Source organism: Acanthisitta chloris, unplaced genomic scaffold, assembly GCF_000695815.1.
Source record: "Acanthisitta chloris isolate BGI_N310 unplaced genomic scaffold, ASM69581v1 scaffold11377, whole genome shotgun sequence".
Lineage (NCBI taxonomy): Eukaryota > Metazoa > Chordata > Aves > Passeriformes > Acanthisittidae > Acanthisitta > Acanthisitta chloris.
This window is the reverse complement of record NW_008682329.1, coordinates 71,176-88,184: the sequence shown is the minus strand read 5'-3', so window position 1 is coordinate 88,184 and position 17,009 is coordinate 71,176. Positions and strand designations below refer to the sequence as shown.

At 42.7% G+C, this 17,009-nt stretch overlaps 1 protein-coding gene across 1 annotated transcript in view; it reads left to right on the top strand.

The window, feature by feature from the left end:
• Positions 1–17,009, top strand: part of PTPRT (protein tyrosine phosphatase, receptor type, T) — a gene marked incomplete at both ends in the record, with an annotated part of 272,370 nt that overhangs the window by 184,769 nt on the left and 70,592 nt on the right. The window contains 2 exons of the mRNA XM_009078497.1: positions 2,377–2,650; positions 11,527–11,563. Of these exons, the coding sequence (XP_009076745.1) occupies positions 2,377–2,650; positions 11,527–11,563 (311 nt within the window). The remainder of the gene's footprint in view (positions 1–2,376; positions 2,651–11,526; positions 11,564–17,009) is intronic.

Below are 17,009 nucleotides of genomic sequence, written 5' to 3'. Positions count from 1 at the left end.
CCTAGCAGTTCATATTCCTGGGAGTTTTCCCCTTTCCAAAGGCAGACACTGTATGGGCTTATGGCCTGCAAGTCAGATAACCAGGAGAATGAGCACTTTGGGCACTGGAGAGAGAGAAACTGGGGAAGCTCTTGGCCTCTGTGTAGCCTGTAAGGAATTAAGAGTGAAAGAAGATTAATATCTGTTTATACCTATATATTGATGTAAATACCTAAAGGAAACCTTTTCTATAATCAGAAAATACAAGTGTAAAAGCAGAAACCGAGCAGTTTTAGGTTAGCAGGCATGTGTAAATGGCCATAAAAATGTCAGCTGCAATTTTACACATTGCTGACACAAAAAATGACAAACTTTCCCAGGAGTGTAGATTATTAATGCCAGAGAGAAGAGTCAGAGTATGAATCTGGAGAGAGTCTGTTAGTAAACAGCATTGAAAATGGCAAGCTGAAAGTTGCTATTGCTAAGCTGGGGAGAGAATTTGTGCTAAACAGGGTTTTGCTTGCAGCTCACACTACATCCTCGATGATAATACTCAAAGTGTTGCTTGGAAGCCTGTTTATCTTGTTAAAATATGTAAAATAAATATCAGAGAAGGTCTAAAATATTTTATTAAAGGCTCTAATGAGCTGTAGGATGAAGAAAGTTTTCCAAAATGCTGATGGGACATCATTTAAAAGGCTGCAGTGCTTGTGGCTGCTGCTCCTGCTGCATTAGCAAGTGCTAGCAGCAGCCTGTGTAAGGACAGCTTCAGTACTGAGTAATTCATAAATTGGTTCTACTTGTACAGATTAGTTGGTTTTGTGTGTAGCAGTGGGAGCCAAATGGTTTCCAAGTGCTTCACTGACCACCTCATTGTTAGCAGAACTCGAGCCAGATCTCTGCAGACCTGAGGAACTGGGAACTCAAAGGCAGGAGCTGAGGTTTGTTTCACTCCTGCTTGCTGGAGGTGCCAGAACTTTGCTTCCCATAGAAGCATTGATGAGCTATTGCTATGCTAGAAATTTTCCAGACCAATCTTTCTGCAACAATGAGCCTGTGAAAGGCTGGAGAATGATACACTGCAGGCTGGTCCCAATCTTTTAATCGATCTCCCCTGTCTGCCTGAACAAAGACTCAGCCTGACACAGACAGGTGAGGGCAGCACATCTGAATAGCCTGACACAAAGTAAAATGACTGCTGCCCTATCTTTCTTTGTCAAATGGGTGAGTGGTGTTAAACAGACAATAATTTGCCTCGGCTGTAGCAGCATTGAACTTCAGGGCTTTGTTAGCTGCCTGAGGAGGGAGAAAAAAGCAAGCAGAGTATATTTGAATGCCTTGCAGGCTCTTTGAGCCTGAAATAGTAAGCTAGAAATAACAAGATTGCTATTATATATATCATAATGGCCAAAAGCTTAGCAGGAATCGAAAAGGATTAACATTTCATAGATTTCATAGAGTAGGAAGAATATGAAGAGTTGTTATTTCTTGAAACAAAAGTGGATTGGGAGAAATATAAAGCCACCTGTTTAGTATATAAGCCTCAGTATATAATGTAGTCCTCTAGGGATGGAAGGTAGAAGGAGACTTGCCATCAGGAATTAATGTAGAGAACTCTATATCCCAGGATATCCCAACAAGAGAGCATAGAATCTCAGAATGGTTTGGGTTGGAAGGGATCTTAAAGATCATTTCTTTCCAACCCTCTGCCATGGGCAGGGACACCTTCCACTAGCCCAGAGTGCTCCAAGCCCCATCCAACCTGGCCTGGAACACTTCCAGGGATGGGGCAACCACAGCTGCAACCACAGGAGCAACCTGTGCCAGTGTCTCACCACCCAGGTATGGGTGAGGGACCATATGTGGGGATGGAGATATGAGGGAGAGATGGAGATATGAGGGAGGGCCAAAAATAGTGATATTCTTAGAAGATGCAAAAGTCTTTTTGGTCTAAACTGTTTCTCACACCCTGAAACTGTTTCCAAAGACCTGACACCATTGCCACCTGCTAATGCTCTCCTCTACTGCACTCACCATTTGGCTCAAGGCAACAGTTCATGTATCAGCTCAGTGGCTGAAGAAGAAAGCATCTGCTTTCCAATATTCAGCACATAAAAAATTTATTTTAGACTGGATATTTTATTAGTTACTCCTTTTCCTAAAGGGTAACATGATTGAAATCTACTCTGACTTTCACCAAGGTGTATCTTGATAAACTCAACTAAATCAACAGAGCACGTGACCTGCCACTGTTACTGGTGTGCCAAGAATTGTCTGCTGGGATGCCCTAGCTATGTGTTTCTTACTTTGCTTTAGTCTTTTCCTTTTGTTGTTGGAAACATTCCTGATATTTAAGGCTCTTGGGGCTCTAATCTCACCTTTCTCTCTCACTCCTAGTGTCTATCAACTTGTTGTCAAGGAGGAGAAGCTGCAGAAAGCAAGGAGAGCTGCAGACATCATCGAATGCTTCTCTGTCCCAGTGAGCTACAAGAATGCTTCCAGTCTGGACTCACCACACTACTTTGCAGCTGAGCTGAAGCCCATCAACCTGCCTGTCACACAGCCCTTCACCGTGGGTGACAACAAGACCTACAATGGCTACTGGAATGCTCCACTTTCTCCCCTGAAAAGCTACAGCATATACTTCCAGGCTCTTAGCAAGGCCAATGGAGTAAGTGTAGAGAAAATTGAATTGGATCTGTACATATGACCACCCCTATCTATCCTCCTTCTCCTTCCTTCTTCTTTGGATGCTAGTTTATTATTCCCTTTTATTACCTGCTCACAGCAATCTGATGAAAATTAAACATGCCATTGTTTGTTCTTCACTCAGTTTCTGATGCCTAGATCCAATGAGAAACTTGTTGAGGCGCCTGACTCTGTCAAGGCACATGTTGGTATGTGATTTACCAAAGGAGTTGATTAGAATTTGGGATATGTTTTTCCTTCCACGTGCATGAATGTCAGAGTAAAGGCTATTGTGCTGCTAAAAGACATAACTGCAATAGTTTGATAGTATCCAGTTCAGAGCACTTGTGGTTTTGTAGGAGACATTACGAGATGAGAACTACCCAAAAACTTCAGACTTGGATTACCTTGTAGCTTGCACTTGGTTATATCATAATGTAGCACTTATGATTGGGAGTTTCAGCTTAAGTGGTACTGCAAGGAGGACTGTGTGCATGTCTTTCTTGCTCCTTTGAATAGCCTGGAGTATATTTTTACATATATTTACTCTGTGCTGTTAATCTTAACAGCAGAATCTTAATCTGTGCAGAATGCACAGGAATTGTAGTCTGCTCTGCTCTCAGACTCCCATGGCAGATCCTGTCACAAGAGAAGAAGAGGCTTCTCTTCCCTATTCTGCTCTCCTGTTCCAGCCAAGGATAGCTGTGAACTTCTCTCTTAACTCTCCTGTTTGGGGTCAGTTCAGCTAACAGTGTACAGGCCAGATCCACCCTCAGCAGTCATTCCCCTTTCTCCCCTTTGACTCCCCTAGTTGTTTTCCATTACACATAACATGATCCAATTTGCCTCTCTGGCCTCATGAAGAGTCTTAGAGCATTAAGTTGGCATGCCCAGGTTGGGTAGCAGAGTCTGTTATTAGCACATTTGCCAGGGCTTTCAGGAATCTAACTTTAACATAGATAGATTCACTAAGACATCACCTCTGAAAGAGCAAAATTAGAAAAATCAATCAAAGGTGAATGCTGTAAGCTTTGGTCTCCACTTGGTGTCATTTACACCTAACATGCAGCTGCACATTGCAGAGGACTGTGCATGGTTTAACAGGCTGGCAATGCCACTGAGTGTTCACAATACATCTCAGTGCTTTTCTACCTTCATTTATCACCATTCTCCCACAAAGCTTCAGCTGTGTGGCTGACAAGCACAAAATCTCCTCAATACACTGCTGGTTTTCACCTTGGTTTCCTTTCTAGTCAATATAGTTTCCTTCCAGCACTACTCAATTAATTCAATTTTGGATTTGCCTTTATAAAGGAAATTGTGAAATATATGTATATGTCTCTCTGTTTCTAGTTAGTTCCCCCTTGTGTGAGAGTTAATTGCTAGTGAATGGATCCCCAGGGAAGAAGAAAACTTTATTTGCTTAAGTACAATATAATATGCCGTAAATGGGTTGTATGAATGGAAATGTAGTCTTCCCTTGGCATTCTGGATTCAGGCAGCACTAATGTGGAGCTCCTGCTTTTTCTGCATCTCTCTAGCTGACAGGTTGCAGCACAAGGTGCTAAGGACTCAAAAAAGGATTAATTGCTTGGGCTGTTCTAATAGGAACAAGACTGTAAAGGGCTTTTTAAGCATAAGTTAATCAAAAGAGTCTTTATGCACCAATGCACAGTTTATGACAGCATGAGAAGTATCCTGCCAGACACAGTAAATTCCTGTTTGGGAAAGCAATTTCCTCCTGTGTTAATAATTAATATTTCTACGGTATATGCTTCTATATCCTCAGAGTAGGCTATGGGAAAAAATAGAGAGGAGATGCCCAAGAGTTGGATTATGGATCTTCAGAAGAGTACCTGTGATCCCTTTTGTTTGGGGATAAAATCATTGAATTCTACATTTCAAACATGAGGGTCAGTTTGCATCCAGTGTAAATAGTAAGGTTTGTTTCATTCCCAGAATTGTTTACAGGTATCATTTGTATTTAAGAGTTCTGGGGTTTCATTTATATCTGTAACCTCAGCAGCTTCAAAGAGGTCTTGGAAAAACCTAACAGTAATTATGGCATTTCCAGCCCTGGAAGTGCTCGAGGTCAGGTTGGGTGAGGCTTGCAGAAACCTGGGCTAGTGGAAGGTCCAAAGGGGTTGGAATGAGCTGGTGTTCAAGATCAATTCCAACCCAAACCATTCAGTGATTTTTGATAATACACATCTGCAAAAAATCTGAAATAGCAGCAATTTAGCACAATTAAAAGAGAGCCTTATGTTCCCTTGCCCATTAAAAACTTAACAGAACATTGCCAGTCATTTTTTAATTAGACTATTCTATAGTTTCATTAATCACTGACAGTTGTGGAATGATGAAACTTCTTCTCACACTTGGAACCTGCAATGAGAAACCTTCGTGCAGTGAACCAGAACTTCTTCCTTTGGAAATGGAGGACTCTGGGGAGAGCTTAATTTGAAGAAACAGTCTGTGTTTGGTCAAAAAGCTTGATTAGGAGGAGGTTAGGAGTGTTACAGGAGTTGTGCATTGTTTCAGCTCCTCTGTACGTGGAGGGCTGTGCTCGCTCACTGTTCCGTCTGCTCTGCAGCCATTAGCTCTGATTGTTGCAGTGAAAGGAACATAATTAACAGCTGGATGCAAAACAAGTGTGGCAAATTGCTGCAAAGGCAGATCACGAGCTTTTCCTGCCTTCTTGTGCAATGTTGTGCTTGTTGTTTGAGAGTTTGAATGAGAGAGCTGGCTCTGGCTGGATGGATGTCCATGGGCAGTTGGGTGCAGTTTGGTCAACGTGGTGCTGCCTCCAGACAGGGTCTAAACAGAACATGGGTGAGACAGGATGGTTCTCTGCTTTATTATACAAAATGTTTCCAAATTGTGTGAACTTCCCTCTTAGGGACAGTGGAAATCCAGATGCTGAGCTGAAATGTGTCAGAGTTTGAAGTAAGAAAGGGGGCAAAGAGAAGAGGGACACAGAAACTTCAGGTTTCGTAGCTCGTGGGGGTGAGAACCACTGTTAGTTACTGTTTAGCTGATAGAAGGAGTTAGCACAAGAGGTGGCACAGGAAGAGGAATGGACACATGGCTTGGCTCTGCTCTGGCAGGATCTCCACACACGCTGCTGCTGCCATCCAGGTAGTTAACTGATGTTTGTGGTTGTCCTGGTGCCGCCTGATACAGATGGCTGCCTGACCAAGCATGAAGTTTTCCTTGTCTGAAAAGCCTCCCTGAGCTCAGCCCCTTTAAAACACCAGCCCTGCCAGTGTTTATCCCTCTGAAAGGTGAGGACAGGTTGGCAACACTGTGCTGTTCTTTATCCTTTCTTATCCTTATACTGGTTTAATAATCAAAGTGAAATGTTTCAGGTTTTATTGTCTGCAGGCTCTTTATCTGGGTCACTGGAGGTTACAGTTTCTAGTTACTGATCCAGCAACACACTAAATGGGGAGAACTTTTTGGCTGCTGTGTGAAGCCTGCCTGAATTTTTGAGCAGCTCAGAAACCAGAGCTCCCAAAAAATCCTTGCTGGAGTTGGATTTTACCTCTTGCAGTTAAAATGAGATCTGTACCAGCCCAGTTGCAATCAATAACTCTTGGCCATTTTTCCTCTAAATGGGAGATGAGCAGGAGCCTGTGTAACACAGCTGGGGATGATGTGGGGGATGCTGCCAGCTGCTCTGCCAGCCTGGTGGTCCAACAGGTGACTGATGTTTTCCACCCAGAATTGTGAAAAGTAACACCACATGAATCAATGAGAATATCATTTTTTGAGGGAATGATAGACTCTACCAAGATTCTTATTGATTTTTTTTTCCTCTCTAATGACTTGTACTACATGCACAATCGGGCAGCTCATTATTATCAGGGGACTTCAGGCTGGATTTCTAGATGCTGGCAGGTCTACTCACAGTACACAACATTCCTCTTCTGGGATGTTTTGGAGGTATGGCTAGAGCTGCCAGCAGTCATTTATCCCTGTGGAAATGGCCACAAAAAAAGCCAATGAGGTACTTAGGTTCAGCATGAGCTGTGGTCTGAAAAATGAAATGGCACCAAGGCTGTGCCTGCATTGCTTCTGTGAGATATTAACCAGATTTGGGGAGCTCTGTGTTCAGTAGGGTTTCAGGTGTATAATTTGTCCACTTTAGTTACTCCTTCTTAGTCTCAAACTGGAGCTGCTGGGGCAGAAATGAAGCAACTGTGGGAGCACTTCACTCTTTACAAGCCCTTGTTTCCACACGTGGTTGGCCAGAGCATGTGGACCTGAGTGTTTTCCAGGTAGTAAATAAAATCCTCCTCCAACCTCCTCCTGACATCTGAGAGGTTGAGAGGAGTGGGCATTCAATGATTAACTATAGATCATTGAAATAACTTCCTGTTGTAAATAATAAAAGCCCTAAGCACTTGGTTAAACCTCCTTTCTCCCAATGACACAGATACTAAAAATAGCTGGTAATTGGAAAGGCAATACTAGGTTTTGCTTAGTCTCTGGGAGGAACAAGCAGTTTCTTGAAGCTGGCAATAGAAATTATAGGGGAGTTCACTGTCCCTGCACAGGCATGTGCACGTGATTTATTTTGAGACAGCAAACCATTGGCTTTAATGGGATAAAAAGGAAACAAATGTTTTAGAGCTCCCCTGAACTTGGGCCTGTCCCCAGGTTGAGCTGCTGCTGAAACTGTGCCTGTTGTAGGGCAGCCCCAATGGTACATCTGGGGACAGCAGGTCCCACTGGTGCTGACAGGTGGTTCTTCAGACAAGGCAAGCACTGTTTAACTCCTGTAAAGTCATTATAACAGGAAAGGCAAGGAAGAATGGTGGGAGTGAAAACAGATGGATGAGAAAGCTTTGTGGCTTTTATTGTTGTTGGTAGTCTGTAAAAAGCAAGCTGTCAGTTTAAAAGAAAAGGGGAAAAAGAAGTCATTTGCCCTTTTAGGTTGTGAAGATGCAGCTGTCACATAAACATATGTCCTGCTGCCCCCATAGCCCTTTTCTGCAGCAAATTGTTCCCATCCAAACACTGAAGAGACAGAGGCAGAACTTGTTATCATCCAGTGTATTTCAGTGAAATGTGCATTGAGGAACCTCAGCAATTAGTAGACAGCAGCAGCTCCCTTGGTTTCTAAAAGGAGGAAACAAGATATATGAAAAGAATATTTAAAAACCCTGAAAATTCAGAGGGGTGCTAGGACAGGCTCCTGGTGTGGAGTTGCAAGGCTGTGGGCACGAGCTGTGTTGGCAGAGAGGGTTTACCCAGCTCCACAGCACAGTCTGTGTCCTCCAGAGGGTCTCCAGCTCATTCTAAGGGTAGCTCTGGGTCTGCCCCCCAGGAACAGTTTGCCAGCACTGTGAAACACAGTCCTCATGTGCTCTGTGTCTGTGGACTTCGAAATACAGCCAGGGTTCAGCCTTGAGGGCACACCAGAATCATCTTGTATTCAGATGGAAGTAAGTTCCAGAGAACAATTGCCACAAATAAGTTGTAGTAATTATGTTGATAGGCTTATCACACAGTGAGCTTTCTGGATATGCAGCACATTGGAAAATGAAGGTTGGATCAAAAGCTGTAGGATGTATTCATGAAGTGTTTTCCTATTCCAGGATCTCAGTTAAAATATGCCTAAATTGTATTATTTTTGGATATAAAACATCTGCCTCAACCTGGCAGTGATATAGAGCTGAAGTAGTAGTGCTACTGACATCTCAATTTAAATTATTCCTGTGACTTCAGCCATAATATGAAATAAATATGGAAATATAGAGGAGCTTGGGTCATCATTATGATTTTTGTGGACATATAAGGCCTTGGAAAACTTCTGTGCTACCAGAAAATGGGAATTAACTATCAGAGCTTGAAAGAACATTCACAAACAACACAGTGAGTGAAATCTGGGGAAATTACTTCTGTTTTTCTGAAACTTCTAGTATTATCCCTCTAATTATTTTTATTGTCATTGCTTTAAGCTATCTGGATGGATCATTGAGAATTACCCACATTGTTTATTCCTGTTTTGCTAGTGGCTAAAGAGAAGCGTCTTACTGTACTATGTACAGGAAAACACCTTGTCAGAATCATAAATAATATTCTTCAGAAAACAAACATGATTATGGGAAAGTGGTTTTACTCTTTTGGTTTGGGGATTTCTTTTGGGGGGGGAAGTGTACTTATTTATTCAATTTCTTGGTAAAAAGTTCATGCAAACTTGCAATTCTCAACATTCATCAAAGAAAAATAGAGTAAATTTGGAGATCTCATTTTTGAGACACGAAAGAGATGAGCAGTGAGGTGATCAATGAGGTGATCAATGGAAATCAATGGATTAATCAGCCCTAATCAGGATTATAGACTAATTAAAGCTTTAAACTTTAGCATCCCTTGGAGCTGAGTGCCTGGTGTCTGTGCAGGCTTTTTGTTTTCCTTCCCAGAAGATGTAATTTGAAATGAAGTTCTGAAGTCCAGATGTCTTATTCCTCTAGTGACTGCTTGCCCTTGCTTTTGGCAGTGCCAGATCATGGGCTCTTAATAACTCTGCTTGTTTCTGCTAAATGCAGCTATTAGTGGATGTAGATGCAAACAGAACACGCTGAATCCTGTCTCCAAATCACCCCTTGGGAGGGTATCGTGAGGGAATACACACATGTTCAAATGAGATCAGTTACAGCATCATTAACAAGATTTTGGGGTTTATTTTCTAGCCTCTTCTTTTCTCAGCATTGATTAATTTCTCCAGATTTCTGTTACACCTTGAAGGCAGCAGAAAGAAACAAATACACAAGGAAATTTTCCGCAGCAAAATGTGAGCAAGTGTCCACCTTCTTTTAGACTGCAACAATGCTATCTTGATATTTTTTTTTAGTTTACTTTTCATTACTGATTTTCCAGGTCATTTTGTTGTAGATCAGAAACTACATCAGAATCTCTCTGTCTTCTAGTTCCCAGCATTACATGAGAAGACTATGCTCTGAAAACCAAGCTACATTTTTCCTGCTTTGTATATAACCACTAGCAATTAAGACTCTGGATTTCCAGAATAACTGACAATTCCAACTGTTTAAACACGAGGCAGAGAGGAGTGAGGAGCTCTGTGAGGCTGTGGTGACTGCAGTGCCACTGGTCGTGCAGGTTGTTGATTTTTGAGGGAGGAAGGAGTTGGTGCACCAAAGAGAGATGTCTCTGGTTTATTGGGATAACAGTGCTTCAGTCCCACTCTGTAGCCTCTGTGGCTGTGAAAATGTGACATGGTTTGTCCTTGAGGATCCAGGAGTTCCCTAAGACAGTTTGAAGGCAAGATCAAAGGGAAGGTTTGTCCTTCTGAATAGTTTTCTAGATTACACACAGGGTCAATTATATCCAGACAGTGTGGCTGGCTCTGGTGTCTTGAGGCATCACAAAAAGGGATCAGGTGGAATTGCTCCTGTGATTCCCAGTGCACTCAGCATGGATCCCCCTTGATGGTCTCTTCTGCCATGCCTGTAGTGAGAGGACTAGAGGAAATGGCCATAACCTGAGATAGGAGAGATTCAGATTAGATGTTAGGAAAAACCTCTTCCCTGTTAGGGTGTTCAGACACTGGAATATTGCCCAGGGAGGTGTTGGAGTCTCCATCCCTGGAATTGTTTAAGTGGTGTCTGGATCTGGCACTGGAGGACATGGTTTAGGGGTTACAGCAGAGTGGCAAGTTAATGGTTTGACTCAATGATCTTAGATGTCTCCTCCAACCTTGATGGTTCTATGATTCTAATCCTGCAATCATCTCCTCCCTATGTGCAATGTAAGTGTGAGGAGAAAGGCACAATGGGACTGTTTGTGTGTTTGTCTCTGCTCTGGCCAAGTAGGATCTGTCACAGATGGAAGAGATTTTCTCCAAGAGTAAATTCAGACTTTCCCAGGGTTTGTCTTGTTGTTTGAGGGTGGAAGGAGATGCTCAGCAGTGCATTGCTAGGCTGTTGTTTCCAGAGCCCAGAAAGCATCCATATTAATGTGGCATTGTTACACACAGTAATTATGCAGTGTTCATTACACCTGAGACATGTACAAGAGTGTGGACAGACATAAAGTGCTCCAAACCTCCTGCAGCACATTACTGCCTGACAAAGTCAGGGCTTTAACCAAGCTGCACGTTGTGATTTGGATGGCAATTGTATGTTGGACAGCAGCAACCCTGCCAAGAAGGGCTGTGGAATGAGGAGCTGGGGAGAGCAGAAGGGCTGCTGAGTTTGAGCTGTTGGTGAAACCAAATCCAACATCACCATCCCAATCCAAATTGCTGTTTCTGCAGCTCTGCAGGCTCTGAGGTGGATTGAACACAAAGCATTGGGTTTGATCCCACTCTGCAATGAGGAGCTGCAGTGGTGTGGGTTGTTGGAACAGCTCCTTTGGCAGAGGCAGCTGTACAGCATGCTGAGCTGCTCCACATCCATCAGAGATATTCAAATGACTCCTTCAGTGTCTGTTTGCCATGTGTTTAAATAAATACCCAATTTGCAAAATTTGCAGTAATGGTGCATGAAAATTAGCTGTACAGTTGCATGTACTTTTGACCCAAGGCTTGTCAGTCTATTACAGAGCAGGTCATTTAACTGGTAAATTCTATTAGTTAATCAGGCAGTTACACAGGACCCATCACTCACACATGGAGCGTGGAGAAACGTGTTGTCACTCACAACTCCTCGACACTCAGAGGTAGGCAAGTCCAGTGGAGTGGAGTTTTTTATGCATTGAAAACTGTTGATGGTATTTTCAAAGCTGAAGTGCCTTTTTAGTGCCTTTTTAAAGGAATGTATGTTTATTTGAGCTGGGAAAATTACACTCCTTGATGTTTTCCTATATGTTTCTTTTCTTCTTTCTATTTTTCAGGAAACAAAAATCAACTGTGTCCGGCTGGCAACAAAAGGTATGTGGGTCTCTCTTCCCTGCAAAGCACAATGCCAGTAATGTAAAAACTGCAGTGGTGACACAACTTGATTACAGTTACTATCCAAAGAACCTGCCTCTTTATTTCTTCTTCTATCTTTTTTTTTTCTATTAAGGAAGATTACAAAGGCAGAACCACAATTTCCAGGCCCACTCCACTATATTTGTGGACTCTGTTATTTTTTTTAACACAGGGTATCTTTCTGTGTGGTTCCTCCTTTCCCTTATTCTGTTGTCAGCTCTTCTGTCCTGAGGACTGTTCTTGCTGTTGCAGAACATCACTGAAAAAGTGACATTAACTTCCTATTAAATTCATTCTCTCTGCAACTGTACAAAGTAGATAAGAGGAGATCTTGGTAAGCCTAACCTTGAACACAGCAGGCACAACTCTTACATCACACAAATTTCATGGTATAATTCAACAAACTAGGGGAGTGCATCCCTTCTTTTCATTGTGGTTAGCTCAGAATAGACCATACTGACAGGTCACACAGATCAGACTGAGCAAACCCAAGACAAACACAGTCAAGACACAATGCTCCAAGCCCCAGGTTGCTTCACAAGGTGTAGCTCTTGAGGGGCCAATGATGACAATGTCTGGGTTCTTTCTTGGAGTTTGCAGTTGCTTTTAGCAACTCTCCTAAAGATTTCAGCATCACCCCAGGGGCTACTTTGCCAGAAAGATGTCAGACACCAATTTGCTTGTAGCACAGAGGAGCAGCTGTGAAAAGATTTTCCCAACACATGTTGTAGACTCAGAATGAGCTGTAAGGAAATGCCATGGGCATGGAGTGAGTCTCCCATGGACAGGTGACTGTCCATTTCCTAAACTCAGGGTTGCCAACTTGTGCTCTCACTGCTTTGCTGTAATGTCAAATTCCTGCACTGCTGCCTGTGGCAGATTTTGAGAGTTAACCAAAATTGGCAGGAACCCATGACTTTTTTTACCTTGGAGGCACCATCCCATTTTTAACATTCTTTTCACTCCTTTCTGACTTGTGGCAGAATTTAATAATGAACTCAAGGTACTTTCTGCTGTTTCCATCTGCATTTGCAGAGGAGTTGAGGGCTCCAAGAGGCCTCAGCTATCAGTCACTGGATAGCAGAAAGGGACTTTTCCATATTCCTATGGAGACACCCCCAGGCTGTCACAGGAAGCCAGGCACTGGGGTGGCAGGTGCTGCATGAAATTCCTACCTGTGCAGGTATTTTCCCTGCTGAGCTCTGATATGCAAACTGGTGGGGCTGTAAGCAGTTGTGTCACCACTGAAAGCCAAGGAGGATGAGCCATTTCTCCCCTTTCTCCTTCTCATCTGTCACTCTGGTGCTCCCCATATCCTCTTGTTGCTTTCCTCTTAAAATTTTCCTTGTAGAGTCTTTATTTAATTCATTCTCTGGGTTACAGACATTCCATGTGTCTCAGTGTCTCCTCCTTCCTCTCAGTTTTTCCAGCTGGTAGTGATGTGACCATTTCAAATACCTGATTTTGGCTTTCTGGTGGTAGAAAGAACAAGAGCAGGACTGGGGAAGACAAGTCTGGGTGAAATGAGTCTCCACAAGGTTTTCCAAGAGCATGACTAGAGGTTTTTTCCTGAGATCAGAAATACAGGATTCATTAAATTTTTTTTGGAAACCCATAGTTGCTTCCATATCGCTCATTCACTTTTCTGGAGCTTGTGGGAGAATATTGTTGCTAGGAGGAAAGATATTTTCTCTGTGACTATGCAAAAGAAAATACAAACTTACATAGCTTGAAAAATCCCATTCTGATGTGACCTTTTGTTTGCACTGTCTGATTTGGGTACCTCAGAAAAGTGTCACATAAGTGTTTGATTTGCAGTTGACTTCTGCAGACTGATAGAACTTTCATTTACCTGTTAGGTCACCAGGAAGGGTCAATAAGTCACCCTCATGCTGTTGTTTCTGAATGTCATGTCATTTTAGAAAAGGATCTCCTGTTTGTATTAATTTGAGAAGAGATAAAAAAAGAGATGAGTAAAGCCTGTGGATGTCTGGAGCTACTGCATTTTGGTGATCTTATTCCTCAGGATTCTTCTTGATTGACATGAATGGAAAAGGACAAGAAATGATGGTAGTGCTAGTGTTTATTCTTGCTGTCTCAATTTATATCACTTTTGATTTATAGGGCAGATCTCTTATTCCTATATGTGGAGTGCAGAAATCTCTGGGGAAATTCTTTTTCTTTTCTTCTTGTCCTCACTCTGAATTGCAATGTTGTAATCATCAGTGCCTGACCGTTAGCATGGACACTGGAATATATAAAATCAGCCACAGTTGTGTCTGATTTTATGCAGTTTTAGCTCTTCAAACATGCAGCACTGGTTGCAGCTCACAAGCAAGGCAACATCTCAAGTGGATTTGTAGCATTGATAAATCTACAGTATCTGCCATTGCTGGCACCTGGGCAGAGTCAGCAGCTGAGCAGGAGCTGAACAATGTGGTTCTGTGGTTTGGAGCTTTCCCATAGTTTCAGATTTCCATGTGTCATGAGGCTGAATTCCTACCATACATGAACTCCATCTGAACAGGGGGACTCAGGCACTCCCCGTCCTGTCCCCTGGAAGGGATGTCATATCTGTCCTCTCTCTGCTGGGTGGCAATGCACAGACACTCACAAAACTGTAATCTCACTGTGTCCTGATCAAAGGCTGATAGCTGGGATGTTCCATATGACCTACTGTGCCTGTGCTGCCTTCTGTCTGCTCATTATATCGATTATCCTTAATGGCATTGCCCTGTAGTCACCTTTATTTGCATCGTTGTCTTTCTGAGGATTGAATGAGCAAACCTGTAGTCTGCCTTCAATGAAACCATCAGAGCTGCTAGCAAGAATACCACTGTTGTATCTTTGGTAGGAATCTGGAAAAAAAAACTCTTTTTTTTGGAGTCAGGACTAATCCTGGCACTGACAGCTCTTAAAAGCTCTGCTTTGAGTTGATAGCAGAGAAAAAGCATATTTTGTTTTGCTGCAAGAAAATAAATACACACTACTGGTGCCAGACTAAATGTTCATTTGGGATCTAGGCCTAATTTTTCCATTCCTAGACATTTGCCACTGCAGTAACTCCATTAACACTAGTGAAATGAGCTCTGATTTACACCAGTGACAGGAAGATTAGGATCGAGACATGTTTAAGCAAGGCAAGTATTTTCTTGAAGTACTGGATTAACAAGGGCACTAAATGTGAGTGTGGGAGTAATTAGGCAGTGAAATGTGTTAGGCATGTGTTACTGGGGGATTATAACACATCTTGGGTGTTGCTGCAAGGCACCTGTTCAGAAGCTGAGTCGCTTTAATCACTTGTGAGGCTGTTCCACTGCTGCTACTCCAGCAGGCTGGGATGCAATTTGCTTTCTATGTCCCATTGCATCTACACCAAGAAAAAGAAAGCAGATAACTCCTTACAAAGAGTTTTAGTCCATTGCAGGAAGTTTTGGAGGTTTCCCAGTTTTCTCCTATCCCCATTTAACAAGAAATAGGCTGGTCAGATCAAGCCCTTTTCAGCTCAGCTCTCTAGTGAGACACTCTCTGCACAGCTCTCTGTGTGCTGCTCCTGCTTAGATGAACTTGGTTCTTGTCATGGCAAGAAAGAGCTCTCAAATCTTTGTGGATTGGCTTATTAAATGTCAGGGGCAGGATGGTCATGTCAGCATTTCAAAGCACTGGGTCATGACAGCACTGGTGCATCCTCCAAAGCAGGGCGAGTAGATCCCCAGGTGGGTCAGCAGGTGGTTAATAGTTGTGTCTGTTGAGCTCATTTCCTCCCATGCAGTGCCTCTGCATAAGGGTGTGCTGATGGCAGTGGGAAGGGCTGGTGGCAAGGACTCACCTTTGCTCTGGTGCCATTTGTCACTCCAGCAGAAAGCTCCCTATGTCCAGTCTGTGTAGCCACTCCCCACCTTGCCAGCATGTTTGAAACCCACCAACATTTTTAACCTTTTGTATCTATGTATGTATTTATTTTCAAATCCATTGGTCTCAGGTTTCTTACCACTTCCAGCCACAACCATCCCTCCTCACATGGGCTACTCCTCTTCTTTTAGATTACTGGAGTCGAGTTGTGTCGTGTTTCACAGCATTAGTCACTTGGATGCATATCATTAGCATAAAACACTCTTTAAAAAATAAGTTTCTAATTAAACCCAATTTACCAGCTCTCTGCCATACAATTTTCATTCAGACAGTTTATTTATTGGGTTTGCCATTTGCTTTCCTCGAGAGCATTTGTTTTAATATGTCCCATTCTTTCTGAATTAACTGACTTGTTCTCCCTGTCTTAAAGCAACATATTTATATTGACACTTTATTAGAGAAAATTGCAACCTCTTACCAAGAGAGAGAGATTACCTCTTGTATCCTTAAAGTGCATTAAATTAATTTCACAGTGTAATTGAAACCAAGGCAGAGTGCTCATTAATGCTTCCTTATCTCGTGATACTCATTGCTTCTTTCTTTCAAATGTGAGTTCTTGCAAATGAAAGAATGGAACTATAATAATCATTATGAGGTACATTTTTATTATTTTCCTTTTTTTTTTCTTGTGCATGCTGCCTGGGAACCATTTTGCTTGTTCTTAGCAGTAATAGGTAGCCAAGAGGTGACCACCCGAAACCCGTCCAGCCTCTTGAGCACAGGTGATTATCAGTTCAGGAAAAGGAAAACTGGTCAAACTTCCAGAGGTCTGAGCAGCTTCATGACTTCTTGGTTCATATTTTGCATGGGAAAATATTTGTACAATTATTCTAACTCTAGTATAAAGGGGGACATTCCTTCCATGGCATTCCTTCAGCACTGATGGGGATGTCCTCCTGTGCTGAGGGCCAGCTGGAGGACTAAACACCACTTCAATCTTCACAGGAGCATTTGAGCTTGACAGCAGAACCCCCCAGATGCCTTGCTGGCCCTCTGCAGAGGCTGACTATCTCCCTGAGGGTGCATCTACATGAGCTTCCATTTTCAATTAAAGTAGTATGGCATTTTCTGGGGTGATAGTTACACATGTTCTCAGACAGCTGAGTCCTGCTGTTGGAGAAATGATGGCAGGAAAGTGAGAACTCAGTTCTGTAAGCCCTCTGTCTGGAAATTTGTGCTGGAATTGGAGGCATTGCAGAATTGAGCCTCAGCAGCACCATGCAAAGTCACTCACATCTGAGGAGGGTCAGAACTTCTCAAGGGTTTGGCAGTTTCCATCAGAATGAACTTGGAGGTCTGTGTGTCATAAACTTGCCTGATCATATGTAACACTGGGAGCAGAACCATCATTTATCTCCAGGAACTTTAAATATAGAGAGAAGATCCCATCAGCTTGTGGAAATAGTTTTCTCTCCTTTAGCCTGATGTGTAGAGAATGAGTGACTGGGATGTGACAGCATTACATGTGATTAATGGGAAAGGGAGGGGAGAG